The sequence below is a fragment of the Notamacropus eugenii genome, chromosome 5 (genome assembly GCF_028372415.1).
Source record: "Notamacropus eugenii isolate mMacEug1 chromosome 5, mMacEug1.pri_v2, whole genome shotgun sequence".
NCBI classification, from domain to species: Eukaryota; Metazoa; Chordata; class Mammalia; order Diprotodontia; family Macropodidae; genus Notamacropus; species Notamacropus eugenii.
Window position 1 is genome coordinate 273811598 of NC_092876.1, and position 24960 is coordinate 273836557.

General features: G+C 44.5%; 1 protein-coding gene across 15 annotated transcripts in view; it reads right to left on the reverse strand.

Annotated features, from left to right (window-relative positions):
• The window catches only part of GRAMD1B (GRAM domain containing 1B), a 333834-nt gene that overhangs the window by 34905 nt on the left and 273969 nt on the right, over positions 1 to 24960 (reverse strand). For 12 of the 15 annotated variants that reach the window (XM_072612892.1, XM_072612891.1, XM_072612889.1 and 9 more), the window contains 2 exons: positions 18339 to 18549; positions 10636 to 10656 (listed from right to left, as the gene is read on the reverse strand). In XM_072612892.1, coding sequence (XP_072468993.1) covers positions 10636 to 10656; positions 18339 to 18549 — 232 coding nt within the window. The other 3 variants (XM_072612898.1, XM_072612902.1, XR_011967771.1) reach the window with 3 other exon arrangements.

The following is a 24960-nucleotide window of genomic DNA, read 5'->3' on the forward strand; positions in this document are numbered from 1 at the left end:
CCCACTTCCAGTGTATTACTGAGTAAGGCCTGCAAAGGTGTAGAAGGGCAGAAGGCCCAGCCACATTTCCCAAACCAACAGGTAAAATAAGTTACCTTCTCTTCTCTAAGAATCCTGTGGATTCAGGAGTAGGGGAATAGGGAATTCAGATTCAGCACCCGGGATCTCTAAGTTTCAGAAGCAAAGACTAACATTCGGCATTTCGAACACTCATTCAGCACTCATTTCACTAGCCTTCCGGCATGGTTTATCTGCATGGACTGCTCCAGAAGCGGCAGCACAGTAGAGATTATTTCAGCTTTTCTTTTTTTCCTACCCTCAAGCATTATTCACCAGTGGGAATGACTTGGACATTATCATTAACTTCCCTCTTCTTATTCCTGGAGAGCTATTCCCTCCAAAAGTTAGCTACACTTCCACCCTATGTGTTAGGAAGGTCAAAGAACAGGGGAGCCCGGACACTATCTATCTGTCAGTAAACTCTCAGGGAACAGAACAAAATGAGAAATGCTAAGAATTTTGAAACTATTATAGAGACAGACAGAAAATAATCAGGTTGCAAACTCACTGCTGGGATTTCTTCAGATTCATGGCAATGCCAGTGTTCACAGTTTGCTGAGTTGTTGAATCTTTGCAGGTGACACAGCAAAGACTCACTTTCCTGAGCCAGCATTAGCCTCCAGAGGACTCCAGATTCTGTTAAAGAGTCCATTGCTCCCCTCCCATCCAGTACCCTAATGTGTCCAGCTCCTTGGGTCTCCCTTCCCCCACTGTCCACAGGGTGAAGAATCGGTCTTGCCTGGACGGACAACAGAAAAGTGACCTCAGGCAGGAAGGCAAAGGGTCAGTGACCGTCCCTTCACACTCAAGCTCCTTTTCAACACAATGTCTGTCCAGCCAAAAGGACGTTGTTAGAGCAGGTCACAGGAGGAGCTTCTTTCTTCCCATCTGACACTCACAAAGTAGGTGATCTCCACTCCTGGGGATTCCCTGAAAGAAGTATGGTGAAATGCTTCCTTCCGGTGAGTAGTGATTATAACTGTCAGAGTCCAATCAAAGATCCAAAGCAGCAAGCTGGGGAGCCAGAAAAGGTGACAGATGCACCAAGTCCACTGGGGCACACTGGACGAGCCACAGCCAGATGGCTAACCCAGGTGCAGTTTCCACAGATGGAACCAGGAGCGGGTACATGCTATGGTGTTCAAAGCTCCAGTCCCTCCAGTGACTCACTGTTCATTGTAAGCCTTTATGACAGGGTGACTCAGAGCTCATCCAAAGTACTACCATGGATTCCCAAATCCTTAGTCCCTGCTTGTCACTTCCAAGGTACACCAAGGATAGGGCAATAAAGTATAGACTCCTCACCCAGGCACCAGCAACAGCACAGTAGCTGTGACTCCCTTCCCTCACCCTGGGCAGCTGCGACTGGACATACCAAGAACGGTCTCAGCCCCTCTCCTCTGTCCTCCCTACCCGTCCCTGTTCCTCTGCGGTTGAATGGCAAACAGTTTCTTTGTTAGAGTTGCCTGTGTAGGGTATGAGGGAGGGAGGGTAGGATGCACAGCCCCAAACACACACTTAAAGTTACAGGATCTGGGGGACGGTCCTGGCCAATGTCCTCCAATAACCCCCGGCCCAGCCCAGCCTCCCCAGCAGATGTTTCCTGCAAAGGAAAGTTGTTGGCCAGAGCTTAAGGTGGAGGGAGGGGAGAAGGAGGCACCAGAGATGCTGCTCTGATGATGAAATCCGAAATCTGAGACTCAAAGAACAGAGAGCTTCCTTTGCTGTGTTTACTTTCCCACCAACCCCATCCACCAGCTTCCCAGTGAAAGTGGAGTGCTGGGATGGTCAGGAATCTATCAAGGCTTATTTCAAGCCAGGGAGAATGAAGAGCTGGAGAACTTGGGGGATGAAAGATCTCTACTTTCCAAAGAGTTTTAAAGAATTAGGGTTTTCAAGGTGGAGAGCCCTTGGAACTCAACTAGTCCAACCTCCTCATTTTACAGATGAGGACATTGAGGCTTGGGGAGGTTAGGTGACCCACCCAAACTCACACAGCATTTTAGTGGGAGGACCAGGATGAGAATTCTGGTCACTCAATTCTTAGGGCAGTGTTCTTTCTTTGGCATATCACATTGATGGGTTCCCTAGTTTCAAGTTCTTCAGAGGCTTCTCTTTAAGAACTCTGACATCCCTGGAAGCAACATGATGCTGTAGAAAGACAGGTAGAAGAAAGATAACAAAGCTTGAGCCCAGCTAAATGGAGACTGTGAAGGCCAGGAAAACTCAGGCCTCTAGGATAAGAGTAGGAACGAGGGCAGAAAAGCCTAGAAACCTATGACTGGACGTAGGTGCCAAGCTGGTGCTTGTAGAGAGGATTCAAGTTTACTATTGGGATTCAGTGGCTGCCACTGAAAGAAAGTCAGGCCTCTAGGGCAATCTGGGCATCATCCCTGCTTTGTGTAGGCCTCAACTTTCACAGTCCCTCTTGAGCCAAGATGGGCTAGTAAGTAGCTTCAAGTATGGTAGAGTCTACACCAAAGTAGCAGAGAGTGTGAGGGTGGCCAGTGTCGGGGAATGTCAGAAATAGATAGTAGAGTATTTCCCCATTCCCCTATAGGGCAAGAGGGAATAGGAAGATAGCAAACACACTCTGACCCCTATATAACTTATCTATTGCCAAATGTGCACATGTATGAACATGTGTATGCATACAGAATCCCCTGATATTCACCCAACAAATTTATCTCCTAAACTGTTAGGTACTTAAAGATAGAAATCATATCCTTATACATACGAATGCAGGGGGAGGGCCGCAACAGTGAAAAGAACACTGGAATCAAAGGACCTCAGTCCAAATTCTGCCTCTGCCCCTCACTATCTGTATGACCCTATTCAAGTTGCTTTCCCATTCTGGGCCTCAGCTGCCATATCTGTAAAATGAGAGGGTTGGTCTCTAAACCTATTGATTCTGATTCTGTACGTTTCTGGCTATATATGTGCATCTCTCAGACTGCTTTGTACATGATAAGAGTTCAATAAACATCTGTTGAATAAATGTTGAGTGAATAATTTCCCTACCACAGTGACAAATGTGACTTACATACACAAACAAGTACACAGTCCTACCCCACTCCTTAACAACCCATCTCAAGGTACCATGTCATTTCCTGTGCTGTTCTTATCCTAGATAACAGGGCACGGTTTGGCAACAGCTCCTCACAAAGTCACTAAAATGCCAATGGCCTCTTTCCTTATGCCTCTTTCCCTCCTACCTCAGACCTCAAATCTAGAGGAACCATGAGACTGAAAACAATTCCCTCATAGCAGGAGTCTTTAACTTTTTTTGCATCATGGACCCCTTTGGTACTCTGATGGATCCTATGGACCCTTTCTTAGAGCAATGTTTTCAACTGCACCAAATAAAATATAGAGGATTGCAAGGGAAATCAATTATTTTGAAATAGTCATCAATTTTTTTTCAAAGTTCACAGATACTAGATTAAGAATCCTTGTCTTATATTACCCCTAAAGGATATGGCAAATGGCACTGTTTGTCCCAGCTGTAATGGGGTGGGAGCAAGTTACACCCAAACAGATAACATCCAGGAGGATGCAACTCCATATATGTCTACCTTTGCCTCCCCCTCCTTACTTATGAAGAGGTGCATTGTAAGCAGGCTCCCAAGGCCAGTGGAAGGGGAAGTAACCCTGGGGTAAATATTAACTCTATGATAAACATGGGGAGCTGGGACCGAGTGGTACTCTGCATTGACAAGACGAAGGGGCAAAAGGGTTAGGAAAGAAATAAATTTGGGTGGATAAACAGAAGCTTCCAACTAAACAGGCTATGGAAAGCCTGGAAGCTAGAGAAATGGCAGTATAGGGAGAAACAAGGAAGTGATAAAGCAATAGGAAAAGAAGAGTCAGAAATAAGAATAGACCAGGCAGGGAAGTTGGAGACATAGGGACACACAAGGTAAAGCAGGATTAGGGGATGGGTGGGTAGATTAGGGAAGAAGGTAAGGGACCTCCCTTTATCAAATCTCAGACAGGCTAGACAGTCCTTCTTACTATACATCGCTTCTAGGATTTCTTGCCTGCTACTATCTTGGTTTTTTCACATTAACTTCCTCTGACCCCATCTGCTTGATTCAATCCCCCTGGTTCCCTTCCCCCCTTAACCTTCTCCAGAACCATCCCTTCTTCCATTCAAATCACACTGTGTAGGTAGGAGGCAGCTGCCTACTAACTCAAGTACTTTTAGGCAACCTGAGACTCAGAATAGCAGAAGTTTCCAGGTTTTCTATGGTGCTGTTCTCTGGTACCAACTACATGTCAATAATCCAAGGCTTCAACGTAGTCAGAACATGAAATAAAAATCACCATCAGGAAGAAAAGCAAGAACACTGACCCAGCCCTTTGGGGCAGAAAGCTCAGTCCCAAGGCTGCCTCCAGTCACAGGTCCACTACAAAGAATCCATCCACATTCATGGAGTATGAGTTCTTCTGAATTGCCCCCTGCAGAAGGGAGTGATTGCATGCCTATGTCCCCTGGTGGATCTCATGTAGTCCATTGGGACAGGGAAAATAGAAGATACTTTCCCCTTAAATACTTCCTTTTGATCATCTTGAATTAACCTTCCTATTTATTTTCCTCCTCTACCTTTTGTGATTGCTTCCTCTATCCCTTTTGGCCACTTTTCCACTGCTTTATGATGAGGTCTCAATGGGTGACAGTCCTACATGTCTGTATGGGAGTCTGGGTGGGGGTGGGGGGGCAAGGAACAGGGGAGAGGATAGTATGTGACATAAGAACATACAGTTTTTCCAGACTATGTCTGGTGCAGACTTCATTCCAAGACGTCCAAATTACAGGAAAGAAAGCATCTATTCCCCTCAACTTCTCCATGTTTTCTTATCCAGTTTCCCATTTTCCCTCCCCTCCTCAAGTCCTACTACTTTTCTCCCAAGTCTCTGGTTCTTTGGCATCAGGAAAAATAGCATAATGCTCTGTCTTCCCCAGTAATATGCTTGAAATTCTTTTGCTCTGGTTACAAGATATCTCAAGTACATTGTTCATTTCTGGGTGCCATGTTTTAAGAGGAACACTGAATAGCTATGCCATGTTCACAGAAGGGCAACCAGAATGGTGAAAGGACTAGAAACCATGTCACACAAGGACCAAATGGTGGTACTGATGATTTTTTAGCCTGAAGAAGACACAGCTGGATGGGTGGGAGGGGAGATATCACAGCCTGTCTTCAAGCATCTAGAGTATTACCACATGAAAGAGGGATTAAATGTGTTCTGCTAGGCCCCTAAGCACTGAGTGGAAAACTGTGGAGAGGGTGATTTCAACTCCATATAAAGACCAACTTCCTAACAAGTACAACCATTTGTAAGCAGGGTTGACAGCCTGAGGATGAAACTGGTTCTGTCTCACTGGATATCTTCACATAGATACTAGTTTTCTCTTGAGAACGTGGCTTTCCTGCTCTGGTATTTGAAGGCTCTAAAATCCCATCCAACTTATGAGACTCTAAGACCAGCGAGGGGAGCTAGGAGAGAGGGGCACTTTCCTGGTGCTTGGCCTAGGCTGGGCTCCCTATCGCTTTGGGGAGTTGGAGATGCCTTTCTTGGAGATCATCATCCTGAGCAACACCAACCCACTTGTCCTAACAGGTCTTTCTTTGGCTCTGTGTCTAAGGCATCTGAAGCCTTAGTCATTTGGGGGAGATTCTGCCCTGAGTGCTGGCACCTTACCCCTCAAGGTAAGTGTGCTGGAAATGGTATATTGGAATTGTCTCCACCCCCTTTCAGAAAGAATTCTGAAAAATGGAAGTTAGCTGACAGATCTAAGAAAGGAAAGGAAAGAGAAAAAGGAGAAGCAAAAAATCATTCCAGAAAGACCAGCATCATAGATGCAGCATTTAAGTGGAGAAGGGGAAGGAGCAAGCATTTAAGTACCTACCACGTGCCAGGCGCTAATCTAAGTGCTTTACAAATATCTCATTTGATCCTCAGAACAATCCTGGGAGTTAGGTGCTATTTTTACCCCCATTTTACAATTGAAGAAGTTGAGGCAGATAGAGATGAAGTAACTTGCCCAGGGTCACATAGTTAGTAAGTATCTGAGGTTGGATTTGAACTCGGGACCTAATGACTCCAGGCCTAGCACGCTATACACCATGCCACCTACTTGCCCCTTGATTGGGAGGATCAAACAGGCTCAGAGGGGATATCAAGAAAACCAGTTCAAAGCAGCAGGGCCAGGGCAAGGGTCTGCTAATGGAATCCCATGAAGACTCCTTTAAAAGGATTGGCATGCCTTTCTGATGTTCTCTGATGTGGGCTCAGGCATCCATGAGAGCATGCACATCAATGGGTATCTGGGCACAGCCAGTGGATGTGGCATGATGCCAGTATATAGGGAAGGATGTGCACAGAATGAGAACAGATTTATGTAGACACATGGCTGGGATTATTCAGGCACTCAGGCTTGCTTAGAGAAGTATGTGTAGGTCTTTGCCACATGGATGAAGACACTGTCTTCCCCAGGGCTGGGTCTAACCACAATGTAAGGTGAGCATGGGAGAACATGTTTAACTTCTACTATATATCCCCATTTGAGGTTAAGGCCAGAATAGGGTCATCTAGCAGGGCCCTCCAAAAGAGGCTCATATCAGAGGGGGAGAGGCAGCCCACCCAGCCCAATTCCCAGAACTGCTTTCAGCTGGCCCCTCGAGGGCACTAGGAACTACAAGAAATACACAGAAGGCAGCCAGTGCTTACTCTCCGGATGTGCTGTCTCTCATGCTGAAAAACACATGGAGAAAAAACAGAAAGGTGAGAGAGAAAGGCTATCAGACACTGAGAACCATAGAGACTGAGCAGCATGCAGCAGAAGAGTGTTCTCTCCCTGAGGGGCCCAGACCTGCCTGGCTTTGTCTACCACTTTCCCATAAGACTTGTCTAGCTCCTTGTCTCTACCTCCTACTCCTCTTCCTCAGGAACAGAGGCCTGTCCATGTGCTATTTCTCCCATCTGTATCCTTCAACCATAGCCGTCTCTCCCTTACCTCACCCATATCCCTCCTCAACCCTATTATCAAGTATGTAGCCCATCTCAATAGGACCAAGAGAAAAGCAGCAGATAAAGGGAAAACATCACAACTTTAGCCTCTGAGCTGGAACCAAGTAGACAAGGAAACTTGAGTGTTTGAGGTGAGGGTGGGGGGAGCGTAGAAGGGGCATATAAGTAATATGAGTGTGTATGTGTTTGGTGGGCAGGGCAGGAAGAAAGAGGAAGAGGAGAAAAGGCTGATCATGGCAAGTCCCAAATTCTGTCATGTCTGGGTCCCTTGAAGGAATCTCCAGTGTGAAATGACACAGGAAGGAATTCTGAGATGAAAGCGATGAAAGCAACAATTTCAGGTACCATTGAGAAAAGCTCACAGTAAACTAATGATTTGTGGTGGGTAGATGGTCAAGAATTATTTCATTTGGCTTCCCAGAGTAGGCCACTACTGTGAGTAGAAGAAAAAAACCAGCCTGCTTGGAAAGACTGATCTTTGAACAGGACTGAACAGCAGGAGATGCAACTTTTCAGAGTCTCTAGCTGCCGATGGAATCTACCTGGCACCTCAAATCAAACCTCTGGCTGTTCCCTCTTGGTACGTTATCTTCTAATGTGTCTGCTCATCATCAGAACTTCAGGGGTTTTCTAGAACCCAAAAACAGTATCTCCTGAAAATTGGGTCCCTGACTGTGTAGAACCTGGCCTCTCTCATCTTTCTGATCAGGGGACATGATCTATCTCTAGGACCCTGAATTATTTGCTGACAGTAATTTAGGCTCATTCATGCTTGGAAACTGAGGTAAAAGGACAAGGTAGGGAAGTGAAAGGGAAAGACAGAAGAGGGAATGAAGAGAAGACTTCAAGGGAAGGAGGGAAGTGGGAAAGGAGAAAAAGCAAGCAGGGCAGAGAAGAGGGAAAAGGAGAAGAAAAAGGAGGGAAAAGGAAGACTAGGAAGAAAAGTGGGAGGATAAAAGTGAGGGGAAAAAAATCAGAAAAGTATAAGACAAAGAAAAGAGAGAGAGGATGAGGTCAGAGATCACAAGAATGAAAGAGGTGGGTCGGACACATTCTGATAAGAAAACTACTTTAATCATCTGGTTAGTCATTCATTGTTTCAGCTTTTTTTCCTCCTCTCCTTGTGGGGGGTAGAGCACACAGCTCCCATGGATTCAGGGTGGATGAGGTTGAGATGTCAGAAAAATGTGTGGCATCCCCAAAGGAAGCTCAGATCAGGCAAACTCCTTGCCTTGGGGGTTTAGTTCTTAGGAAGGCAGGCTGCCCACCCAACCCCTGTCTCCATCTCTAAACAAAAGGGGCTTTTTTTTCTCTTTGGTTAGTGACCTTGTCCTGAATAAGTAGACAAGTGAAGCAGAGTTCAGATCCCAGGATCAAGGTATAGGCTTCAGAAACAAAATGAGGGGCAGGGATGGGGTATAATGTCACAGTTTATTGTCTTTCCTCTATTCCAACTCAAACTAAAGGAGGAAAAGAGATCCCATCAGTCTCATGGACTGCCTTCTAGGGATTCACTGTGATACTGAGGGTTATGAACCCTTAAACTCAATTCAGTATGAGCTGGACACTTAATAGCACAAAACAACAACCTTTAAGATCTCATGGGAATTGATTTGTGCTTGCTGCCAGAACATTATTGTACATAAACATGGAGATACAAGGCCCGTATTGATTTTGGACCAAGTTCCTACAACTGTTATCTAGGCCCTAGTTCTCTCTCTCTCTCTCTCTCTCTCTCTGCCTAGGGTTCAATACAACATCTCTTACTTTCCTCACCAAAGGGAAGTCTCTGCTCTAGTGTTCTTTACTATCCTCTTTCCCATACACCCTCCCCCAAAAAAACCCACTATCTCTTCAAGGTGGTCAAAGAACTGCAAAGGCTGGGCAGACAGGAAATGGGAGATGGTCCTTCTCCAGAAACAGCTTCCAGCTCCAGGTTTCTGGCAAGAGATGAGGTGATCACAGAGAGGGCTGAGGAGATGATAAATCCAGTCAGGGATTAAGAATCACAATAAGGTACAAAGGAAGGTCAAGCCAGTCACCCAGACTCCTATCTCCTAATGTAAATCCCCACTGAGCCACCCAAAGGACAAAGTACAGCGGAGCAGGAAGCTCCATTGGGTAACTTGCCAACAGCACTCCAGAAAAAGGTTTAAGATCTTAGGACTCATTTCAACATGACACCTCTCTCAGGCCCATGGGTTCCCCAGATGTAGATCCAGGGAGTGAGGAGAACTGTTCCAGGATGGCTCCATGGTTTTTCTCCCCCAAACCTATGCAGTTATAAATGAGTTCCTAAAAGGTGGAAACAATTCTATTTGGCCATGTTTATCACCTTTCTCTCCGCTACCATGGTCCCTGCCATTCTCTCTGTGCCTCGCCTAACCTTAAAATATTAATTTCTTTTTCCCCCCCAGCATAGGAAATGGAGTAGGCTCCAGAGTCAGAAAGAGCCCTGTTGAGGAAGACTGGGTTCAAGTCCTTTGACACATCCTGGTAATGTGATCCAGGAAAAGTCACAACCTCTCAGGCCCAGGCAACTCACTAAGATTATCAACTGCAGAGAATACACTGACCTGCATTTGTAGAGGAAGTTACTCACCAGGAGCTCCCAACATCATTGAAATCACAGGTCCAGTTATTAAAATATGCATTTAATTACTTCTCTTCTTTTCTGGTTCAAAAATCTTCTCTCCCCTCTAGCTTCTTATTTCATTAATTTTCTTTTACTATACCTTTTTTTCCCTAAGAAGTTTGGTTCTGCTTTATTCTTTTCATTATTTCTCCTCCTTGACAGTTTAGACTGAATTTTATTTTCTAAATTGTAGGCTATATACCTTTATTTATTTGTTCTTGATTTTCTTGTGTGTCCTTCATATACTTAAAGCTTCTGAAGTACAGGTTTAAATTTCCCTTTCTAACCAATTTTTCTAACCAATTTGGGTTTCTATAAACCCAGTCCCATTTTCCTTTTTTAATTCAGTATCATTTTTTGAAATATCAATTTGAGAGGCAAACAGTGCTACATGGTGGATATTACCCTGTACTCCCAAATCATGTGACCCAGTCCCATCCCCTAACTTTACCATGACCACTTATCTCCAAAAACCTTCTCTGCCCCCAATTCCAGACCCCTGTGCTGGCTCTCTGTTATACAGCACTAGGACTTATGCCTTCATTTGGAAAACCATTTTGTCCATTAAATTACCTGTTTCTGTAGTCAGTGAGTTTCTCTACCAGTGAGTCCTAGACAAGGGGCAAAGAGCTGTCTTCTTGGGAATACAGCAGAGCCAAACAGCTCAATTTGACATCCCTAAATAACCATGTACCAAATGCATCCTAGATTGGGCAGTGATATTAATGTGTCAGTTTCTGAAAGAGGGGAGAGGCAAGGAGAGAAACCCACTTCTCTGACCCACCCTGCCTGCAGTCCTAGGATGAAGGCCAAGCTGATCTCCAGAACATCTCATCCCCTTGCCTCCCTCAACCCAGCCACCCACCTTACACATACCCAGAGTGAAGAGAAACACGAGTACTTACGTTATACCAACTCTGGCTTTTCTGAAAGGACAAAATAAAAGAGAAGGTCAAATTAGTCTGGGTAGAGATGGTAAGACTGGCCAGAGCATCAATGGCTCAAGGCAGTAGGGATGGGGAGGTGGCAGGGCAGTTACATGAACAGCAGAGGAAGGTAGGGTAGGCAGGAGTCCAAAAGCAGTTTAATATCCATTCTATGGGCAAAGGGAGGTCCTCCTTTTTTCAAGGTGAGGGAGTAAAGGGCCCCTGAAAGAGCCACACCCCACCCCAGAGCAATGCATGCTGGAATCCCCAGTGAAGCTGGGGTGGCAGCCGGACAGCAGCCCCAGCAATAGCTAGAACACAGACAGGCTTCCCCATCAGAAACCCCAGGGTCTTCTGATAGAGGACAGGGATGCTCTCTGTGGGCATCAGGGACCTTGCCCTAAAGCTGTCCAAGCTGGAGCAAAGTACAGAGAGAAACTCCACCCACCCTGTGCTCCAAGGCAGCCCTTCTCTAGGGTGGGTGGAATGGGAAGGCAGTCCAGTGGGTAGGACTGCTGCATGCAGGCTTCCTCATTCAAATCTTGATCTGAGAGAAAGGATGAAAGCTCCCAACCTAACTGATTTTCTAGGGAATTTGTAAAACAACACAAAGACTTGTCCTCTGATGTCCTTTCTGTCAGCCCTGGGCAAAGGGTGCTTGTCTACATGGGATTGCTAAGGCCCTACCACAAAGAGGGAGAGGAAGCTGGTCTGGGATCCACAATTAAGAGCCTTCTGAGTGCACTGAAAACAAGAATCCTGGAGAAAGCTTTGCTCTCTCCCCCATTTCTTGTGGGTCTGCAACCTTATTTCCATTCCTAGAGAAGAAGCCTGGGTAAAAATGACTTCTTCCACTTGAACTAGCTTGGCTGGAGGATTCAGTGTTTCATAATCAGAGCATTTCCCTTGATGAAAGACGGAAGAAGGAAGCCTCGGTTAGCTAGTTATCCCCCTAAGTCTTGGAATCTGAGAATGCCAGCCAATCTCAGGAAGCTCATCTGTTATATAATATGCTTCCATGCTCATGTATGTCTGTACAAAGGCAGGGAAGGAGGATGAGTTCTGAGTGAGGGAGCAGCTACTATCCAGTGACCCTAAGATTTCTCACCTCTGTTGCCCATTTCTAGCATTTAAAAAATCAGAAAAGTCAGGACCAGCTCCTTTTTCCCTGGTCAAGGGGGATTACAAGAAGGAGACTGAGACATAGTAAGCTAATATGACCCATCTCCTAGATGTACTATTCAAGCAAGGCTGAACAACGTGGTATGCTGGAAGGAGCCCTCGTTAGCAGACCTGGCACAAGTCCTGACCGACCTCTCCCTGCTTCACTGCAACACCCCTCCTCTGCTACTCCATGCTCACTGAGTAACCCTGGTCAAGGCCCTGATCTCTTAGCAGTTTCCTCATCTGTAAAATGAGCATGCAAATCTTGCATTGCTTCTATTTTAAATGATAGTGTTGATTAGCTATACCATACTATAGGGAGAGGAAGTGGACAGGTGGTGTTGTTGGGAAGGGGACTCCCAGAACAGGGACTCTATTTACCGATGGAGACTGGTACCTCTTACGGTGTTACACAGAGCACTGGAAGGGATTTGCTTAGGGTCACACAGTCAGTATGCTTCAGAAGTAGAGATCTGAACTCTGGTCTTCCTGGTTTGTTTTTTTCCAGTTCTCTATTAGATGCTGCCTTTTTAAAGAACTACGTAAATGTGAATGATTGACATATGGCACCATGTATGAAAAGTATTTTTGACCATCAAGTAACATATACATATAAGGTCATGTTAATATTATCCTATATACTTTACCCTGCCTAAAGTCATAACTATCAGGCAGCTAGGGAGGCTGACTCTTCAACTCCCCAGACAAAGATTTTTATGAGTCTATACAACGTCACTTGACTTCATACTTTCATCCCAACAGTTTCTTTTCCAACTGTGGGGTTTTTAATTAACTGGGCAAAATCCAACCAATCTTGAAAACTAATTTTCTCTTCTTGAAATTGATACCACTAGGGATTATGGGATTAGAAACATTGTCCCTGTAGCATGGCCACGGTAACTCTCTCTTCTCATCTTCTCTCTCTGTCTCTGTTTCTCTTTGTCTCTCACTATCTTTCTGTCTCTCTATTTCTGTCACTGTCTATGTTAGTCTCTGTGTCTGTCTGTCTGTCTCTCTCACACACACATACACAAACACACCCCTCCTGTTTTCATCAGTATAAGGCTCTGACCCTGCCCAGTCTCTGCCAAGCTCCAGGACCCTGCCATCTAGATTGATTCTCCAGTCTCTGTTTCTTACTTCATTGAATCTTGTCTTAGTGTGGGTCCAGCCTACAAGAGGTTGCAGACATTATCAGCTCCATCACCTGGTTACTGAGCATGAAAAGGGGAATATCTAATAGCAAGTGAATGAGCTATTCTGTTTTAACCTGCCCCAGGTAACGCTTCTTTCCAAGTCCTCCTTTACCACAAGAGGTGAGGACTAAGGAAGGTAGGACACGAGGGATGGATTCTGATGGCTGTGGGGGAGGAGGTGTCAGGGGATCTGGGATCTGGGAAGCTTTTAATATTAGGCTACAAGGGAGGGGGAGATCAGTAGAACTGCTTTAATGGTAGACCTACAAGAGAACAGTACAGGCAAGGGGGAGAGAATGCCCTCTCACCCTCTTTTAGCAGAAGCAAGGGAACAGCTAAAGGAATCAAAGATGGATAGATAAAGGATGAGAAGTCATCTTGGCATTGACTGCTACCCTAAGAACTGGAAAGATCTATCAAATTACAAGGGGAATGGGGTGGGCAGAGTGAGCAAAGAGAAGAGGAAGGACAAGACTAGAGGATAACACCGGTATCTGGATAGTCAGTGCGGGGAGGAGGTTTGAGAAAAAATGACTCCTTACTTTGATCAGGTTAAGTCTGTCATACTGGAAAGAAAATCAGAAAAATTAGAACAGAAGAGGGAAAGAGGAGAAACATGAAACAAAGGAGAAGAGGGAGTCAGTGCCACAGAGGCCAAAGAAGAGTCGCAGACTGGGCAAACATAGTAAGCACAGGGGGACAGGCCGTGGTCAGTGGGGGCAGGTCACTGAATTAGGGCTTGCAGCTCTGCTGAGGATCCAGCACTGATTTAGGGACTAACCAGTTCTATTGGGAAATGCAAGCTAGAATCCAGTTTTGTGGCTCCCTCTGGTGGTTGAAAATCATTACTACAAAACTGGGGTTTGGAGCATCTTCAGCCACCTGAGATGCTCTGGGAACATACCCATTGATTCAGGAAGGAAAGTTAGCTTACTCTCTAGTAGCACCTATGCAGAGCTCCATCTAAGCCAGGGTCAGGTCCCAGTACAACTGTTCATCAAGCTAAAGGCTGGGGCTGCCTGGAAGAAGCAGAGCTGCCTAGCTCATTTAGGTACTAAGGGAGTAGTAATGAAAGGTATAGAGTCACAGGGTCTGTGGTAGATAGAATTCTACCTTTGCTACCAGAGTGAGTCACTCTCTCAGACTCTCTGAGTTGAGTTCTCATCTGTAATGACAGGGTTAGACTAGGCATTTTCTACGGTCCCATCCAGCTCTATGGATAGGATAATCCTGGGATGGGATAGATAATGACAAGACTTCTTTGAGGGGTGCTAGATGGGGAGGGAAGCGCATGAGGGGTAAAATGAGGGCCTGGATATTTTGCATCCTGTCTCCGATTCACTCTGGTCACCTCCAGATATTGGCTTATTACTTCTGGGTGACAGGAGATAGAAGAGTATCTCACCAGTGGTTCTTCCTACCCCATTTCTGTGGCCTCCTCCTTACCATATGCTATTTGGGTAAAACACTCACATGGATTTTTCTTTTCATCCTGATGTTCTTCCCTCTCCCCTGTGTAGGATATAAATTCTTCACTATCTAATCTCATACCACTGTACTGGCAAATATCAGTCTCAGTTTTGTATTAGGAAGCAATAGATCTACCTGATCAGGCTCTCATTATCCATGGTCATAGCTCACTAACTACAACAACCTCCAGTCTATTTATATCCAGTCTCATCTTCTCCAATACATCTTCCTTATACTTTCCCACTACCTGCAACCTGAAGTCCAAAATATTGACTAAGGTTTTCTAGCCGGATCCTAACCTACCTTCCCAGCTGTATCTTATACAATCTCGTCACATGCTCCACAGAACAAAACTAGAAAATAACCTGAATGTGACCTCAAGTTTCTCACTTTGAGCTTCTGATCATGTAATTACCTAGAAAAGGAATGCCCTTCCTTTACAATCTTCATTGGTTAAGTCCTTTATGACCTGGCTCAAATATAATCTCTTCCTTTATTCCTTCTATGTTTTCCCCTAGTTATGTGATCTCTTTACTTTCTGAGAACTTTATCTGGATCTCTTTCATGCATTTATAATCATTCATTTTGTACCATGATTGTGTGTATGTCTTATCTCTCCTACCAGACTGGAAGCTCCATGAGGCTAGGAACTATATTACTATCTCTGAGTCTCCATCAATATATTAGCACAAAGTGGATACTTTTACTTGTAGATAGTTTACTGTCTAACTGAATTGGCTGACTGCACTGGTCCCACGTGGTTCTAGGTCCCACATCCCCATCTGTCCTGTCTATCAAAGTTCTACATACTTTTTTTCAGGCCCAACTCAGGTACCGTGTTCTCCACAGAGCCTCTCCACCTAGACCCCACTATGTTTGTACCACTCATGTGAGATTTATCATACAGTGACTTCACTTTAGTTTTCTTGTTCTATCTCCCTTACTAATGCAGAAGCTACATGACCGAAATCACAAGGCCCAACACAATCAAGTTCTCCATAAATAAGTATTTTAGCATCATTATCAGCCATCAAACACTAAACACCTTCCTTGTGGAGGAAGGATATGCTGAATTTCTGTTAGGGTGGGAGGCTAAGAGATTTTCTAAACAGAGTCCCAAAGAAAGAGAAAAAAAAACAACCTTGTTTTAAGTAAGTATCTACCATGGGGAGCTCCAAATCTTCTGAATCTGACCTCTCTTCACTTTGGGCAGGCTGCTAGGGGCTATCATATTCTTCGAGCTTGGAAAGGCTTTTTGAGGTGACCTCAGTCAGCTCACCACTAAAATCATAAAATGTGCCACTTTGCCTTAAATATCTTGGAGGAAAGAGCTTCTGCCACTTCCATACAGTAGAAAGAGTACTAGATTTGTGGTTCAAGCCCTGGTTCTGCCATTTAATTAATGCTGTGTGATCTTGGGCAAGTCACTTAATCTCTTTGGGCCTCTGTTTTTTCATCTGTAATATGAAGGGCTTAGATAAAAGCCTAGGGAAGTATTTAAATCTGAAAAACAAAGAGTTACATGAGGCTTCTGAAGTCCTTTCCAGCTCTAAATCTCTAGAGCCTAGGATCCAGTACAAGTATCTTATAATTCTAATGTCTAAGAGGTGTCTCTAACTTAAATATTCCCTGTTGTATCTTAAGCCCTATTTTTTCAAATTGTCTTCCAGTGAGAGAACATGTACTCATCATCTTCTCCCAAATGACCCTTCAAATAGTAGAAGACTGTTAACAACTCAATCCTTGGCCTTCTCTTCTTTAGATTGAGCTAAAGAATCTTCTGAAATCTTTAGATGTCATTTCTCTTCCTTGGCCTATTTCCCTAGTTGAATAATCATGCCTCATACTCGGCCCTGGACTTCCTTCCAAAGCTCCCCACATTCTTCTGGTTATAAAGTCACTAGAGAGCATTCCACACATCCACACAGGGTCTGACTGGAACTACTTTCAGCTCACCAACCTCAGGGCACTGATACCATGCCCTGCCAGTGGGTGCATTCCATTTCCCGATCGAGATCCAAGAGCCTAAGACTACCCACATTCCATAGGACTGTGGGAGAGGAGGATAAGGGGTATTGAGAAGGGATGCTTAAGCTGAGCTGCTCTGAAAGACTTGGTAAGAGGGAGAGGGGGTGTTCAGGTGGGTCTCTTGAGGTCACTGATATGTAATATACATGATGGGGGACCATAAGAACACTCCATGAATTCATAAATATTATCCTTCCCCCCACCCCTAGCCCAGCCAAGCTACCACGGTAATGGTAGCTTAAGACCCATAAATGAGTCTAATAGGATTCCCTAGTTAGGGATTCCCTAGTTAGGAATGTACCCTCCATTCCCTGAATAAATGAAGCTGCCACTGGTAGAATTCTGAACAATAGTCAGCACCAGATAAAGAGGGAATTGAGAGTAATGCAAAGTCAGCATGGGGCTGCCTTGAAAGCAGGGAGTGAATCAGTGGGTACAGTAATCCCAGGTGTGATGAGTGGGCCTGTTCTCACATCTCTGGTACAACACAAATGGCCCCTCAGTGACTTCAAGCCAACCTGACAGGACAAAAATGGAACCTGCCCCTCTGGGAAAAGGACCAAGCAAGACAGTTTCAGGGTTGGTTTGCTGAGCACTACAAATAGTTCTACTGCAGAGGGAAGAGAGAGAGAAAGACAGACAGAAAGATGGTGTCTTACTTTTGAGAGGCGCTTGTGAGACTAAGACCGAGCATGCAAGGGAAGGGGTAAGGGGATGGAGAGGAGGGGGAAGAAGAACAAGAAATCAGAAGACAAAGTCAGGTGGGAAGGGAGTTCCCCCCACCCTACTCCCAGAGGTTCCCAACCGCTTCCCAGTGCCTGAGGGTCCAAGGGGTAAAGGGTAGTATGACCCATGGAGGACAGATATCCCATCTCATGAACTACAATTGCGTTTTCTTCCCTGACATGCAACTAGACAAAAAATGTCTCTGACTCTCTACCACTTTCCTACCGCATCCCACCCCCAGGGTTCCATAATAATGGCACTAAGGGAATGTAGGCATAATGCACTATCCCTTAAAATAGGTTTGGAGGAAATCTTTCCGGACCCAATGACTGATCATTGCTCATCAGCTAGGCCATTGAGCTCTCCCTGCCCTATTCTAACTGGGGCCTCAGACCCTGGGAACCCAGAGTCCCCAGAATGCAGGATTTGGGTGGAGGTGAGGGTGCTGACCTACTGTAACGAGGAAAGGGAATGATGTAGCAACCCGGAGTGGGGCCCATACCCTATGGAACCTCTTTCCTGAGACTGACCACTGAGCTGATTGGTAACAAGGGGATGGCAGAGGTTGAGGGCTGAGCTGACTGTTAACAAGGGAATGACAGGTCCAGGAAAGAAAGGAGAACAAAGAAAACACATAAAGAAGGGTCTTCTTGACTCCCTTTGGCAATGGGGCCCCTGAAGAAGAGGCTTGACTCTAGCTCACATCCTGAAAGGAGACCTGCGTGAGGTGCGGGAGAGAAGAAACTCTTCTAATTCCTAATGAGTCCTGGGCTATCTCCCACACCCTTAAGGGTCTCCCATGTGTCTCCCCGCTGTGAGGAAGAAAGAGGCTCCAAGTCTAGCTCTTAGTTAGACTGACTCTCACTTAAATTAAGGGAAAACTGGTTTGTGGGCATTATTTATTCATTGCTGGTGTGTTTAGTCATAAATGTGTTTACCTGTGACCTTCCTCCCTCCCATCCTCCTACCTATCAATTAGGATCTCAGGGAGCTGGGGCTACCCCAACAGGTATACACCAGAGGCCACACCCCCCACCCTCTTCCTCATCTCTCCCTCTCCCCTCCAGCTGGCTGGGGGTATGGGTACCGCCACCTCACCTTGGAATTCTTGCTGCCACTCCGGCCAGACTGAGAAGAACAGCTGCGCTGAACCCCTTGCTCTGGTGTAGATGGGGACTTGTCGGAAGAGTGGTCTGAGCCCTTCTCCACCATGGTGTCTCCGTCTGGGTTCTGTGGGGTGGGTGAGCGGGATCGCTTGCGGAGGATGGGGGAGCAGGCAGGCGTGCTGCGGTTGGAGTTACTGGCAGTGCTGCAAGGGCAGACGGAGAGGAAGGGGGAGACAAAGCAGAGTGAGGTTAGTGATGAGTAGCGAAGGGATGCTGAGGTGAGCCAGCTCAGCCAACCAGTAAGAACTGGGGCCAGGGGGTACTGGGAGAAAGCATCCCAGCTCAAGCAAGGGCAGTAGTACCGCCATCAGACAGCAGAGGGCAATAGTGTGCTGTCGGGTGCAAAAAGAGCAAAAGGAAGAAGGAAGTAGATGGATTCATCAAGTTCCCACTTTGTGGCAGTGTTATCATCATCGTGACCAGCTTCAGTACCACTTTGCATTTATACAGGGCTTTGTACTTCTCAAAGGATAAGTATTGTCCAAGGTCCCAGAATCCCTTTGGGACAGAGCCAGAAGGACACCTCAGCTCTCCAGATATCTAACCACCTGTACCTTGGAGCTTTTTCTTAAGTAGTAGTTCAAGTTACCTCATGGCTCAGTGTAGAAAGAACCACAGCAAAAACGTTCCCCAGGCATTCCGATAGCCCCAATTATCTAAATATCCACTCTGCCACTTTCACTTTCCACCTGGAAAAAATCCACTTTATGTATATGTTCATTAATTGATTCTGAGATCTCCCTCCCCTCTTTTCTTTCCGGAATAGGAAAAGAGATAGGAAAGATATAGGTTAAAGAAGGAGAGGGTGCTTTGTTCAGCTGTGAACTTGTAAAGGAAGAAGAAAGCATAAAGAAGTCATTTTAATAGTAAAAGGAGGAATAGTAGAAGGGAAAAGAGGAGTCGGAAGCCTGAGAGACTTAGGTGAGGAAAAAGGGATACAGCTCAATTCAGCGAATATTATTTAAAAATTGTGTGCTGCTAGGTGGTATGGTGAATAGTGATAGGTCTGGTGTCAGGAAGACTCATCTTCCTGAATTCAAATAGGACTCAGACACTAGCTGTTTGACTCTAGGCAAGTCACTTAATCCTGTTTGACTCAGTTTCCTCATCTGTCAAATGAGCTGGAGAAGGAAATGGCAAACCACTCCAGTATCTTTGCCAAGGAAACCCCAAATGGGGTCATGAAGGGGCAGACACTGAAACCACCGAACAATTCTGTGCTTAAGTAAGCACTATGCTACAAACTTAGGACTTTCTAGAGTTTAAATGAGATAGTTTCCAGTCCTCATAAAGCTTCTTATTCATTAGGATCATAAGACAAGCTTTAGGAGACATGTTACAGGATAAATGCATTAAAGAAGGCAACTGAAGACTCATATTTGCATTGGGAAATGCTCTTGGAAACTACATACCACCCTTCCCCTTAGGAAACACTGAGCAGGGGAAAGAGCACTGAGATTTGCATAAAACAAAATACATCAAAACAAGCTATAACCTAGGCTTTCCCATTCAGTTCATTTGCAAATGGAAATCCTTTTTCCTCAGTAAAAAATCCCACCTGGGGGTGGTGATTTCTTAACCCCTCCAATGCCTCAGCAGGGAGAACGGGAAGGATCCTGACCAAGAGACAGAAGAGAGAAGCTAGGGAAATACCAAGAGAAGAAAATCCAGAGGAACAGAAGTAGAAAACTGAGGTGAATAGCTAGAAGAGAAGAAACAAAGAGAGTAACGGTACAAAAGAAGAAAGGGGAGGAGGATGGCAAAAGAGGATAACAAGGAAGAGGATGATTTGGTATAACAGATTTGGATTCAGCGTGCCTATGTTCAAATCCCAAGTCTGTCATTTACTGTGTGACTTTGGGAAAAGTACTTGACCTCTCTGGGCCTCGGTTTCTTCAGTTATAAAATGAAAGACAGATTAGATGAGAGGTTCTTAATCCTTTTTTTGTATCTGAGCCCTTTTAGAAGTCTGGTAAAGCTTAAGGAGCACTTCTCAGATTAATATTTTAAAATTTTGTAACTGAAGAAAATGCTGTATTTCAAGTAAGATTAGTAAAAATAATAATGTGATTATTTTTTTCCCCATCCAAATCCACAGACCTGAAAATTATCCATAGATCTCCAAGGGATTAAGAATCCTTATGCTAGATGTCTAGGCCCTAATGTAGGAAAATCCTTAGACATGAAACTGTAGTGGGCAGCTTACCTCATGTGAGTTGTCTTCCTCTTATACTCATTCCTATTCCTGGCCAATTATATATACCATAAGTTTTGGATGACACGGAAATGCGGGGTCATTCCCCAAGTGCCAGAGAGATCAAGCTTTAAACCCTGCTTAGACTAATTCAATATAAATGTTCTTCCTCCATAGCCAGCATCCTGCTAAGTTATGGCTCGTGTTCATGTCCCTGCTCACAAAGAAGACCAAGCTAAGTGGTAGTCTCAGTAGCCTAGCCAAACCTATCACCACTGCTAGAAAAATAGCTCCACATGCCTGGTCCTGCTGCAGGATGGTACCTCTGGCACCTTCATGCAAGGAGAATAATGGAAAGAGAAGTGTGTCTGTTGTAATAGTCCCCCCACAGTCATTTAATCATTGCCCAGAGGCAGATAGGACTTAGAGAGGCAAATTTCCCTAAGGTGCAGAAAGTAATCAATCAATCAATAAGCATTTATTAAGTGCCTACTATGGACCAGATGCTGTGTGATACAAAGACCTCAAAAATGACACAACCACATGCGGCCCACAACATTCTCAGTGAAGTCAGAACCAGAATAAAAATGGAATTGGAAGATGTTTAACAAAATAAAAATACGATAAAACATATTTAACATATTTTAAAATTGAATCAATATACAGTCCTTGGGGAACCTTATGTATGGATTAATGACCCCCATTTCTATTTGAATTTGATACCACTGATCTAAAGGGATCATTCTGGATCAGCCAGAGAGCATTTGGTTTTCAATCTGGTTTTCAACATCCATTTTCAAAGGATGTGAATTATTTTTTCAGATCAATCAATCATTCAACAAGCATTTATTAAGGACCTATTATAGGTAAGGGACTACTCCAGGCACTGGGGATGCCAACCTTTTACGTTCCAGTGAAGGAGCCAATATATACACATATAAGCACATACCAAACAAATAGAGGGCATTTTAGTAAGGGAGAGGCACTAGCATCTGGCAGAGGAAGGATCAAAACCAGACCTCGTGTAGGAGGAGATTGCATCTGATCTGAGCTTTGAAGGAAATTAGAGATTCCAAAGGATGAGGGTGAGGAGAAGAGTACATTCAATAGACTGTGAAAAGGTCCAGGGACAAGAGATAGAGAGTCATGTGTGAGTAATAATAGAAAGGCCACTTCAGCTGCACCAAAAAGTGTGTGAAGGGGAGTAACGTAGAAGTCTGGAAACGTAGGTTGGAAAGTCAGAGAAATTTGTATTTGATGCTAGAGTTAATAGGAAGTTAATATTAAATTAGTTAATAGGAATGAATTCCTAATTACCATGGGAGCTTACTGATCAGGGGAATGACCTGTGTTTAGGAATAGCACTTTGGCAGCTACATGGAGGGCAGACGAGGAGGGGAGAAACCTGAAACAAGGAGACGGAGCAGGAGACTATTGCAACAATCCAGGTGAGAGGTGATGAGGTGGTGGCTGTGTTAAGTGGAAAAAAAGGAACAAATGCTGAAGATATTTGTGAGGCAAAATCAAGAAGACATAGTCACTGTTGGATATGTGGGTAGGGACTAGACGATACCTCCAAGGCTGTGACACTGGGTCACTGGAAGGATGGCGGAGGGGAGTTCCACTTTGGACACATTTGAGAAGCCTACAGTGCATCCAATTTGCAACGTTCAGTGGGCGGCTGGTGATGCAAGCCTCAGAGAAGGAGAGAGACAAGGACGGATATAGATCTGAGTGTCTTCTGTACAGAGATGGGAGTTGGTGAGGTTAATGAGAGAGAGTTACGTGCAGAGAAGACAGAGGGTACATTGGGTACGCTCACTCATGTTAGGGGTGACTGTATAGGAGACTAAGGAATGAGGAGAATCAAGATAAAATGATGTCATGAAAAGCCCAGAGAAGAGAGTGGCCAGGAGATCAAGAGCACTGAATGCTACGGATAGGTCAGGAAGGATGAGGCCTAAGAAAAGACATATCCTTTTGGGAAAAACTCACAGGATTCTCTTATTTGCTCAGCTTGTTCCCTCTTTAATCCAGAGAGGTAGCACAGTGGATGGATAGAACACTTGGCCTAAAGTCAGGAAGACTTGAGTTCAAATCCAGCCTTAGACACTTACGGGCTATGTAACCCTGCGCAAGTTACTTAACCTCTGTCTGTATCAGTTTTCTCAATTATAAAAAAATAGGGACATAATAGTTCCTATCTCCCAGGATTCTTATGAGGATCAAATGAGATATATTTGTAAAGCTCTTAGTATACAAGATTTTCTTTCCTTCTTTCTGTTCTTTCTTCCTTCCCTCCCCCCATTCTCCCTTACTTTCTTCGTTCTCTCCTTCCGTCCCTTCCTTCTTTTCTTCCTTCTTTCCTTTCCTCCTTCCTTCCTTCCTATACAACACTACCAGATTCCTTGAAGGATATCACTACTATAATTGCTCCCACCACTAAAACAGATTTCAGTACTTCTAGTGATGATCCTTTGTGCACTTAGCTACGTTGGCAGGTCTTGATAAAAGAATTGTCTCCATGCCTATATTCAGAGCATTTCCAGCTTAGGAATACCTGTCAAACTCTGTGTTCAACTGACAGTCTTTGAAATTCTAGGTTCACTTCCAAACCATAATTAGACTTCAGAAAAGAGGACTTTCATGCAGAACCATCAAATTAACTTCCTAAAACAACAATTGTATCATGCTGATGGAGGATGGGATCTGGACCCCTAAAAAGAAAAAACCCTCAGTTCTTGAATATTCCCATACATTTCTCGTGTAAGAGGGCAGCTAGGTGGTACAGTGGATAGAGCACCAGTGCAGGAATCAGGAGGACCTGAGTTCAAATCTCACCTCAGACACTTGGCATTCACTAGCTGTGTGACCTTGGGCAAGTCACTTAACCCCAACTACCTCATCCTGGGTCATCTCCAGTTATCCTGATGAATATCTGGTCACTGGATTCAGATGGCTCTGGAGGGGAAGTGAGGCTGGTAACCTGCACAGCCCTCCCTCACTCAAAACAAAGTCAAGTGCAAGTCATGTCATTATTTCTCTGATGGCATGGTCTTCTTCAGCAGTGAAGGATGAACACACACATTTCCCATACATTTCAGTAGCTCAAATCACTGGTGCCTCTGCCCAAGGCCCACCCCAGCTCACCTTGATCACTTAATTATCTTACTTGAGGACCTTAATCTCATCTAGACCTTTTCTCTGATACCCTCAGACCATCCTAGACTACTTGCCATTCCTTGATCCCATCCAGATTTTCTCATGTCTTAAAAAATTTGGATAAAAGTACCAATCTTACTCCCATTAAATACTCAGATTAGTTAGGGATTTCACCCACCCGGCCATTGTTACAATAAAACCTCACTACTCTGCCTGAAAGAAGGCTGGAGTGGTAGAATTATTTCAAGGCAAACTCCCCTGTACCCTTGCATTCCGGGGTTCCCACCCTAAACCACAACAATGCCATTTCCCTGCTCAAGAATCAACAACAGCTCTTTATTTCCTACTAAATCAAATCTAGAACCCTCTGGATTTCAAGGTTACCCTTAGCCTAGACCTAATCTACTTATGGAAATTTTTGATAAATCTCCAACATATACTCTGTGCTCCAAACAAGAGTCTATTCACTGTACTGAGGACTTGTCATGTTTGTTTCTACTACTTTGCTTTTGTCTATACTAATATTACTGCTTAGAATGCCCTCCCCCATCATTTCTTTAATTTAAATTCTACATCTTTCAAAGTCTAGTTCCATTTTCTCCATGATGCCCACAATGCCCTTTGCCCAATCACTGTTGTTCTTAGACACAATTTAATCCATTAATAATTCTCTATTTCATATGTGTGAATCCTTACTGATGGGGACCATGGATAGGACTAGTCCAAACCCTTCCTTTTCCAGCTGAGGCTGAGAGGTGAAAGAGATAGAGATAGTGAATGGTAGAGTTAAGAGTACAGAGTCTTAGGACTCTGCCATCTTGTCATCCTATCACTCCTTAAGTAAGGTTGATACTGATGCTTAACAGACACATCCCTTATCTCTGCCCTTCAACAATCAATCAAACACTCAAATCAGTAAGTATTTATTAAATAGCTACTATGTGCCATGTACTGGGAATGAAACCTTCACTCCCCTCCTGGCTCTGCTTCTCACTTTTTGAATTACACTACCATACCCTAGAGAGATATCTCACACTCCCTTTTCAGTTCCTTGTTTCTGTTTTCTTCCTCCATTATGATGTAAGCACCTTCAGGTGTTTTATTCTTGTATTTGTATCCCCAGCTTAGCACAGGGCCAGACATAAAGTAAATGCATAATAAGTAGCTGTGCATTGTTGATTGGGAAAAAAAGACAAGA